This window comes from Saccostrea cucullata, unplaced genomic scaffold, assembly GCF_032062105.1.
Source record: "Saccostrea cucullata isolate Sc308-1 unplaced genomic scaffold, CSIRO_AGI_Scuc_v1 ctg1326, whole genome shotgun sequence".
In the NCBI taxonomy this organism is placed as follows: domain Eukaryota; kingdom Metazoa; phylum Mollusca; class Bivalvia; order Ostreida; family Ostreidae; genus Saccostrea; species Saccostrea cuccullata.
This window is the reverse complement of record NW_026930693.1, coordinates 185001-196004: the sequence shown is the minus strand read 5'-3', so window position 1 is coordinate 196004 and position 11004 is coordinate 185001. Positions and strand designations below refer to the sequence as shown.

Genomic DNA, 11004 nt, shown 5'->3' with positions numbered 1-11004 from the left:
AAAATGTATGGTTGTGCCCCCCCCCCCCCCCCCACTGAATTAAATTGTAAAGTTGTGATTCAAAATTAACATCATATCATAGTCCAAATTAATATAATCTAAATTAAAATTATCTAAATTAAGTAATTAACATAATAACTAGGTCTATGTTGTACGGAAGCCCCAGTGTTATATATTAGTAGTATTTGGATCAATCTATGAAAGAACAGAAAAGGCCTATAAAATAACTAAATATCGTATTTTGTTTGTTTGGAGAAGGGAGAATATTTCTCTAACTTTGAGGAACTTTTTAATACAATCCTCAATTTTTTTGCAGAAAAAGCAAATTGGAAATATCAGCATTGCATTTTCTAATGGCAAATTAATCAATAAATATATTTTAAGTTAAAAAAACGATAGGTTTCTAGGCATTCAGAAAAATTATCATGATTTTTATACTTATTTGGCATTTTTTCTTCTGTTTCCATCATGTTTTCTATAAAACATAGTGTAAAAGGCTTTTGCTATCATTGCAAAACACCACAAATCACATATTATTTCATATCATGCTAATAAACATTGGTATCTAAGGCTGGATTCAAGAAAATCTTATTTCTCTAAAAACTGCATTATTTTTTTTCCCCTCTAATAGAGTAAAAATGTCAACTTTTATGAGACTTTTCTAAGACGTCGCAAAACATTAAATCTTATAAAGATGAACAAAATGAAAACTGTTGCGTGAAATTTATTTTTTTTTTCAAGCTTCATTTTGATGCATTTCAAATTCAATATCATGCGTAGTTTTTGGAGCTATCCTACCTGGCTGAGGAACGGATATTCCTTAAAAAAAGTCAATCTCTACCCAGAGTTTTCGTTCGCTTCGCTACATAAGTGAAACGATAACTCTGGGTAGAGATTGTTAAAAAGTGTCAAAATGGCACCAATATGTTTCCGTACAAATGCAGAGACCAGCGAAGCGTCAGCGCGGCCGCCATTACTGCACATCAAGGTTTGTCTTCGGTTTAGAAGTAGAACGAATTATTAAATTCCATATCTGTATACTAGTGTATTCAGTATAATTAATGTAAGTGAGTCATATTGCCATTTAATCTTATATTCACCCCAGCTCACCACTCAAACCTGGTGGATGTGGTGTGTGTGTGGGGGGGGGGGGGGCTTTTTGTGACCAGAAAAGATATAAAGGATTAATAAATCGGTTTTGTTGTTGTTTTAAAAATTTATTATTTTATAAATTATACTTGAAATAGCAGTTTTAGGGTCGGGAATACTCGGGATAGGGGCTCACAGCGGCAAACAAAAAATAAATTATTTTAATTTCTTTATTCATTGATTCACCCAGGGACCTTAATATACTATAGTTAGTATTTAGGTCCCTGATTCACCAAACATGTTGGCATACAACCATGTTACATACATAAAGACAAATAATAAAATACAAACATGCATACACGCAAGTGGTCATCACTCAGTGAAGTCAACCTATTCTCTTTAGAGAAGTGGACAGGCTTTCGCCTACATCCACTTCTCTTCGCAGGCAGTCATATTGTTATTCTGGAAACGGTATAATTGGGGTGACTGGAAAAACCCGAAACCCCCCGATTTTTGGAGAATACCCATACAGGAGGGGTGAAACCCCAATAAAGTGGTGGAAACCCCATAAAATTGAACGTAATGGGGTACAATAAGGCCTAAGGTGATGTTTAATTGAATGATATTGACATCCGTAAATTTTATAACCAATTTTACCTCAGAATCGACGGAAATCGGGCGCCATTACGAGTTTACCGTACACCACGCCCGATCTAAATTCGAAGCGAGCTGTTTGTCAATATAATTATTGTATAGATAATAATAAAATAATTCATAATAATTTCCACAATTATATTTGTTTTACAATGATAATAGTAAAATATTAATTATGTAATAAGTATTTAACAAAAAATGTAAGGACGTTAGCCATTAATGAAATATGAATTTGTGTACTATTTATTCTTATTATCCCAATGTAACCAGCTCTAGCCATGTGGAGGCCTCCTTTTTGTAGAGCCATAATTTAAGATGATTTTAGAGAAATTCTGAATTAAGAGATATAAAAATATCCAAAAGTTTCAAAGGAACAATAATACTTTTTTAAAAAAAATAGTAATGGTAATTAATTAATAATTACTTATATGTTAAAAAGAGAGCAAAAAACTAGATAAATTTCAAAATATGAAAATACTGAACTTATTTTTGAGATTTTAGATAAATTCTGAATTTAAAGCAACAATAATAATTTAGAATAAAAATAATAATTACTTATATGTAAAATACAAAGAGAACAAAAAATAAATCATAATGTCAAAATATGAAAATACTGATACCTTGAAAGAAATAGTAAATTAAAAGAATATATCAATTTTCAAATATATAGATATTTTATTTCAAAGTAACCTTTTTCTGTTCTTTTCTTAGAAAAAAAAATCAGATGCTTTAAATATTTCAGTTGTTTACATTTTGAATTGTCTTTATATTAAAACAAATATGAAATTAAAAAAAAAAAAAAAAGAAAAGAAAAGTAAAAAAAAAATTACACCACAAAATAAAATAGCAGAAGTTTTGATTGAATTTTAACTATGAAAAAATCTTAGTCTGGACTGGTTGAAAGTGAACTGAAAATATTTGATCAATTCTCCAAGCATAGGTCTTTTATGTAATTTTACATTTCATCGCCAGTTGAATCTGTCGACTAAAATTTTCCATTGCCTCGCTGTTCAAACTATTCCCATTCTCATGCCAAATGTTTTTATTCAAATATACTGAGAATTTCCATATTTCCCTTGTAGTGCTTTATTTATGTCAAAAACCGTAGAATAAATTATTGTACTTTCCTGGATTCATGGTTCCACAATTAAATCATTTGCCTAAACAGACTTCCAATGAATATTTTTTGAACAGAATCTTTTCTTAACAGCTATTCAAGAATGTTTTGGATTTATTAACACTATTTCTGACAAAGAAGATGAATTAATGTCTTTTTCTCCCACTTGCAGAAACACTTTTGTTGGACAAAATTCAACTGCTCTTCCACAAAAGATTGACTATAAATATAAAGCTTTTTGTTGTAGCTAGTATCTTTGTCACTAAAAAATTGTACTCAATATAATTATTTAGCAACGTAAAATTCACACAACCATTTGCTACACTATTCTCTAATTCTAACACATGATTTTGACCAATTAATTACCGCAATTCGTTCTGAATAAGTAATAGATGGAACAGGTGCCTGAGGAGTTGTAGGAATTACTACAGAGGAAGCTCAGAAAAAGTAGGAGTAATTAAGGGAGCTGCTGAAGGACTTGGTACGGGTACAGGTGGAGGAATTGATGAAGCTGCTGTCGGGATTGGTGCTGGATTTGACGGAGCTGATGCAGGACCTTGGATGGGTACAGGGTGCCTTGTAATAAGGGTAATAGTTGAGGGAGTCATGCAGTCATTAGAGATCAGGGGAAAGCACCATGTTTTATCCTATACACAGAAGACGAAATTACTGACATTAAAACTTTATGTTGCAGTGGACAGACAATTTTAGGTGTTGACAAAACTTTTAATCTTTGTAACATGCATGTCTTTAAATATCAGCCATCCTTTGCTCAATTATTTATTAAGGTTAGAACTTAGAGTAGGGTTGGTATCAGGCAGTATTCCTCCCCCGCCAGACGGGTGCTGACCAGTGAATACTGCTTGGTGTTTTGTTAAGTTAGGTTAGGTTAGGAATATAATTGTTTTTTAAATGTTGCTTATAAAATTATAAATTCCTTTCTCTAAAATTTTTATAATGTTATTTTATTTTATGTATATTACTTTCATTTGGCTGTAATATTTTTATATTTGAACAAAAGATTGACTAGGAATAATGATACAGTATCTTTAAGTCTTTTAAAAAACTTTTTAATAAAAGTTTTTTTATTTTCTTTTTATCTTTTGGTCATCTTTCAGTCCTTTTGCTTTAATATTTTTCTATTTCAAAATTCAAATCATGGCTCTACAATTAAGGAGGCCTCCACGTGGGCTAAAGCTGGGAACATAAGGAAACTATGAATATTTTCAGGTATTACTAATTTGAAAGGTCTTTATTTATAAATTTGTCATGAATTATCAAAATAATCAAAATTCATATTTTCCTTATGTGTGTGCTAACGTCCTTTAAAATGAAATTCTGTAAAGCATAACTGAACAATTGAGAATAGTAAAGGTTCAGTGTATATACACATGCCCTGCCAGAGGGGGGTTGGTCAGACTAGCTGGGAACCCAGGTGTTTAAACAAAAGGTGTTTATTATCAAGTTGACCAAGTGTCAACAGCTGTGTATATAGTGCATGTACACACACAGGGGTGCCTGTCTATCCTAGTACAAAACAACAGAGCTAGCTGAGGTGTGAATAATATTCTCACAATAATGTTACAATGCCAACTGTACAAGGATTCACATATGCAACATGCACATTTTTATTATTTTTTATCAGACTTTTTTATTTCATAGACCTGGATTCTAATAATTTCATTGTAATGGATACATGTTGCTTTCTCATATCAATGAGTATATTTTTTTCTATTACCTGCATAAAAAACAAAACAAACAAACAAAAAAAAAACACCCCCCCCCAAAAAAAACAGAACCAAAAACATTAAAACAAAAAATTAGTAACTGGAAAATAATAATGAATGAATACTGAATTTAAAAATTAATTATTAAACATAGAAGAAAACATTTCAAAACAAACACCTTAATTAAAAATTATATAAATTAATTCATTCATTAGTTAATTTAATTTGATTACATGTTATAAATGATTAGAATTGAGAAAAATTACTTTATTCCTTGATTAATGGACTAGTAAAATTCATAAACAAAATATTTAATTAAAAATTTCACTGTAATGTCTTTCATTATGATAATTACATGAACAGATTCAGTCATTAATTAATTTAATTTAATTACATATTATAAATGATTGGAATTTATAAAAATGACTTTATTTCTTGATTAATGGACTAGTTAAACTCTTAAAAAAAAAATCAATTAAACATTGCACTGTAATGTCTTTCAACATGATAAATATTTCATACTTCTTTTATATTCTTAAGGTTTCCTTACAAATATTTTTTTTTAAAATAATATTCATACATAATATAATATTCATATTGATCAAGATTACAGTAATTATTTCCACGGATTACTCATGTTACTCGAAACGACTTCAGCGATCGCGAATTTAGATCGGGCGTGGTGTGCAGTATATGAAGACAAGAAGAAACCCGTCGATTCTGAGGTAAAATTGGCTATAAAAATTTACGGATGTCAATATCATTCAATTAAACATCACCTTAGGCCTTATAGTACCCCATTACATTCAATTCTATGGGGTTTCCACCACTTTATTGGGGTTTCACCCCTTCTGTATGGGTATTCTCCAAAAATCGGGGGGTTTCGGGTTTTTCCAGTTACCGGTATAATTGTAGAACCGGAGACGGTCTACACTTCAACTAACATTTCGTCTGAAATATGTCTGATAAAAAGTAACAGACGTGTTAAATAAATAATTTCAACGTACTTGCACACAGCTGTCACAAGAAAACCAACCTTTATGAGTTAATAATCCATTTACACAAGTTCTCCATCCCGGATTTAAATTTTGAACAAATAACTCTAGAAGGATTACAAAAAATCTAATTCGGATAAAATTGGAAATATTTTTTACTAAGTCATAATGAAACGGTAGGAATTATCTGTTATATTAAATTTAACGATGTATTATTTCCTACTGTTTTGTTCAATTATTATTTTGTACTTGGTTTTTAAATCTATTCAGCCTCTTTTCTCTGGAAAGGTAGAATTATAATAGTATTACCAGTCTTTTCCAAATTATCCGACTTTGAATTTTCACATTTTTCGAATTCGCCATGGTAGAAAAGCATAAGTTTAAATCCGGGATTGAGAAGTTGTAAATATAGATAAAAGATATGTAAAGGTTGGTTTTCTTGTGACAGTTGACTTTATTTATGTTGAAATAGTTATTTTTACAAGTCTGTTACGTGTAATCAGACATATTATAGACGAAATGTCAGTTAAAGTGTAGGCCGTCTCCGGTTCTTCAATTACACGTTTTCCAGAATAACAATATGACTGCCTGCGAAGAGAAGTGGATGTAGGCGAAAGCTTGTCCACTTCTCTAAAGAGAATAAAGTCAACCATGTCAACTATGCAGTGGTTTACTAGATTTATTATATTGTATGTATATTTTGGACACAAAAGGGGGAGGGGGAGGGGTCGAGCGCAGCCCCCTAACCCCCCACCCCCTCCCTTAAATTCGCTTGTGCTATATACATGGTATATAAATTAATTAGGCCTCAAAATTACATGATTTTCCTTCAAGAATGATATGGTTGTGTGCAGAATTTATTTATCCATGTTATCTAAGACATTCTGATTCAAAGTATGAACATGGATGGCTATTAACAGTAAATTGAAAACTTGACATTTTTCTTTGAAGATTGAGTCATGGACCCCCGTACCAGTGCCCAGGACATGATGCAATGTGACCTGTGTGAGACCGCTGTGGTACAGATGCACTGTGATACATGTCTTGTCAACCTGTGTAAGGCCTGTGTGGGAGAACACTTTTCTGCTGATCTCTCAAAACCTCATAAAATTGTTCACTTTAAGAACAAAAATAAGTCTACTCTTATTCACCCCAGATGCACGTCTCATGAAGAAGAAACATGTAAGATGTTCTGTACCCATTGTGATGTTCCTATCTGTACTATTTGTCTTGCCTCGGATCAACATCTCGGACATAAACGAGCAAGGATCCTGGAAATCCGAGACAAGAAAAGGGATAAACTCGTCAAAGAACAAACTGAACTGAAAGAAAAGATTTATCCAAACTACCAGGTCATTGCCACTGATGTACAAAACAGAATGAGTCAGTTAGAAAAGGAATATGGAGATCTCTCAACAGCCATAACAAAACATGGAGAGGACTGGCACAGAGAAATTGACAAACTTGTCAAGAAACTTAAAGCTGAAGTTGATGAGATGAAAAACACACAGTTACAAAATCTACAGAAACATCTGGATGAAATAAACAAGACAATGTCTGACATCAAGGATGAAATCAATTCAGTTGATAGTGTTCTGGAATCTACAGATATTTCAAGCCTATTCAGTGTGCCTTCCACCCTAGATAGGTATACAAACCTTCCAAGAAAAATTACAGTTTCCATTCCTAAATTCACCCCAAAGAAATTGCAGGCAGACCAACTGTTTAGTTTGAAAACAATTTCGTTAAAATCAGATGAACATGACGACAGCATGAAGACAACACAGAAATCACTAGAAGCTGGATCCTCTCCTCCAGTCAAACAGCTGCTTGATGAACCAGAGACGGTCACCACCATAGACACTGGATATACAGGTACATTTAATGGACTCTACAATGTGGCCTGTCTGAGTGATGAAGAAATCTGGACAAGAGGAAATAGCAACACAATGAACCTCTACAGCATCAATCAGGGATCACTACTCAAGTCAATCAGAACCAAGTCAGGGAAAACACCAGGTGACATAGCAGTGTCAAAAAGTGGAGATCTAGTTTATACTCATCACTGGGATAGAACGGTGAACATTGTGAAGAAGGAGAAGATAGAGGAGTTGATCAGACTACAGAACTGGAAACCTCGCGGTGTCTGTAGTACCTTCTCTGATGACCTCCTGGTTACCATGGAAAGTGATGATGATAAACAATCAAAAGTTGTCCGTTACTCTGGCTCCACAGAGAAACAAACCATTCAGTTTGATGATAAAGGTAAACCTCTCTATTCATCTGGTCTTTTTAACACATACTACATAACTGAGAACAGGAACCTGGATATCTGTGTGTCTGACAGTGGAGCTAACGCAGTAGTGGTGGTCAATCAGGCCGGGAAACTGAGATTCGGGTACACTTTGAATTTAACATATTTTACTGACAAAGTCAAAAGGATAAGACAAAAATGTTCTTCAACTCAGATAGTCTTCTCCTTATACAGAATTATATAAAATTGTCCATAATCATGATAATAAAGTACAATTATTTTCAGTAACATATCAATTAGTATTGTCAAAGACTTTACAATTCTATATATTCATGATATATATACAGTATACAAAAATTATATTTCTTTTGTAAATTCTTCTTAAAAAATTATGAATAAACTTTTAAAATTTCTATATTTTGTTGATCAAATTCAGATACACTGGACATACTCCTGCTCCAAAGAACAAACCATTCAGTCCACGAGTAATCACCACAGACAGTCAGAGTCACATCCTTACAGCTGATTGTAACAATGAGTGTGTCCACATCATAGACCAGGATGGACAGTTCCTCCGTTACATAGACTGTGGACTGAGTAATCCCTGGGTACTGTGTGTAGATACAAATGACAATCTGTTTGTTGCTCATGGAAACAGACAAGTAAAGAAAATCAAGTATCTGCAGTGACTGAGTAATCCCGGGGGACTGTGTACAGATACAAATGACAATCTGTTACTCAAAGGAGTAATAGGCAAGTAATGAAAATCAAGTACTGAGAAGTACTGCAAGTGACGTTATGTAGCAGTGTAATATTTACATAGGCCACAGAGTATTTATCTCTAGAATAACAATACATGTTTGTTACATGATTTTAAACCATTATACATGTTGTATGTGTGAAAGATAATTTTAGATAAATACCTCACCGGTGAAAATATGTATTTGAACTTTCTTAAACAAATTGCCCACAAAACCACTACCAAGTAACTATAAAGATTTTTGTTCATTGTCTAACATGTCTCAAGCTGGGATTTTTAAACAATTTGTTTTACATTTATTTAGTTGAAATATTTTTCTCCTTTTAAATTCTTATCATACTTTTACCATCATCAAAAATAGGCTTTATTTGTTTCAATTTCCATCCAACTTTTTAATTTTTTTAATGAATTAATTTTTTTTATTGTCTTTTGTTTTGTTTTTTATTAAATATAAATAAACAATGTCATTCATATGATTAGAATCAGCAACATGATAACCATAATTACCTTAATGTCTAACTTACATGTATAAAGTATGCTATTGTATATTCAATGTTTTATATAAGGCTCAAAATTATAATTATATATTACATGTACATATATTTCAATAAACAAAATAATTTATTTTAAAAGATACATTGTTTTACATAATATTCAAACAAATATACATGTACTTATAAGGAAATTTAGTAACCCCCGGGATTTACTCGATACATGACTGATCCAATACAGCGGGATGCTTCAGGAGGATCAGGTCAGGCCTTGTGAACCGGGGAGGGGGAATACATACTGTCAGCACAGGTAATAAAGAGAGAGTTCTGCAGCTACAAACAAATATACATATACTTATAAGGAAATTCAGTTTTCCCCGGGATATACTTGATACATGACTGATCCAGGGGTGCTTCAGGACGATAAGGTCAGGCTTTGTGAACCTGGGAGTGTGTAAGGGTGTGTGTGTGGGGGGGGGGGGTGTCATATCGTCAACGCAGGTAAACAATAATGAAAACTCACTTCTCTTGTAGTATCAGAGACTAGAAATATTTATAAAAGGTTAGTTTTAATTTATTCAGACGTGATTCTGTCGTGCACATTTTGATGAGGAACCTATGCACACAACTGAAGAAGATAAGATGTGTTTGTGAAAAAAGCTTTTTTAAGCAGGCACGTAGCAATAGGGGGGGGGGGGGGGGGCTGGCCCCCTCACTTTTTTTGCCAACACTACTTTTACTATTGAAAATATATATTGAAAGGCTGTTTGGCCCCCCTCCCTACTTGACACTTAAGTAAATTAATATGAAGGGAAAACAGTAGTGTAAGGTTAAAAAATTGGATATTGAAAGGAATTGGTATTGAAAAAAGTCCCCCCCCCCCTTGTCAAATTTTTCAGGTAAAAAAAAAATTCTTTGCCTGCCCCCCTTTCAAAATCGATGCTACGTGCCTGTTAAGCAGGTCACAGTCAAGATCACAAGGTCATTGACCTTGCCTGGTGTCATGCATTTGAAATAAATTAATTAGAGGAGTATGCATACCAAATATGAAGTCCTTTCATGAACCTCTCATGGTTCAAAGTTATGGCAAAGGTACGGAAAAGCTATTACAGGTCACAGTCAAGGTCACAAGGACCTTGACATTTGAAAGAACTTAAATAATGGAGTATGCATGCTTAATATGAAGTCCCTACCTCTCATGGTTCAAAAGATATGGCGTAGGTTAAAGTTTGCGGAAAAATACTAACCCCTCTCCCCTCTAGATATGACAGAGTGTTTTACTTTATGAAAAAATCCGGAGTCCGGAGTTCAATCTAAATAAATTAAAATTAGATGTTAAACCCGCTCGCATACTTGCTCCACTAATGCAGCAAGTATGCGAGCGGATCTAACAGTTTATTTTAATTAGATGACCGGAGTTATCATTCATTTTTTTAAAAAGTTAAATTGAAGTTGTTTTGTTACTTTCTTTTTATCAGTGTATCTAAGAAAAACACAAGGCTGAAACCCTAGCTGCAGATCTGTAGCGTTATGGTTTTATATATTTTTCATTGACCATAATGCCACAGATCCAGTAATGCAAAAATGTGCAATTTACGGCCCAATATTTTTTGGGAGAATTCCACCACTTTCCAGCATCGGTCAATTAATTTACCTTTAATTCCCTAATCCTAGGCACATTATTTAACTAATCTGTATATTTTATCCGTCTCCCAACCCTTTATAGTCGTCTCTACAATGATAAACTCGCTTGATTAAAATTATTTTTTACATTGCTGGAAATTCACTTCAAGCGAGTTTATTGCCTGTAGAGACAAAAATAAATGGTTGGGAGGTGGATAAAACATACATATATTTGCTACATAATTAATGTGTATAGAATTAGGGAGTGAAATGTAGTTGACTGACTATAATGCT

The 11004-nt window shown here is 33.0% G+C and overlaps 1 protein-coding gene across 1 annotated transcript; it reads left to right on the top strand.

Annotated features, from left to right (window-relative positions):
- Positions 1-866: 866 nt before the first annotated feature.
- Positions 867-9228, top strand: LOC134229638 (uncharacterized). The gene is made up of 3 exons (XM_062711390.1): positions 867-988; positions 6534-7980; positions 8273-9228. The coding sequence occupies exons 2-3, from the start codon at positions 6542-6544 to the stop codon at positions 8523-8525; spliced, it is 1692 nt and encodes a 563-aa protein (XP_062567374.1). The 5' UTR covers positions 867-988; positions 6534-6541; the 3' UTR covers positions 8526-9228.
- Positions 9229-11004: the final 1776 nt, after the last annotated feature.

Bases quoted from the DNA above. Each gene is read 5' to 3' on its own strand.
- LOC134229638 (XM_062711390.1), top strand. From the start codon at position 6,542: ATGGACCCCCGTACCAGTGCCCAGGACATGATGCAATGTGACCTGTGT. The intron at 7,981-8,272 runs GTACACTTTGAA...GATCAAATTCAG, and splicing joins GCCGGGAAACTGAGATTCGG to ATACACTGGACATACTCCTG.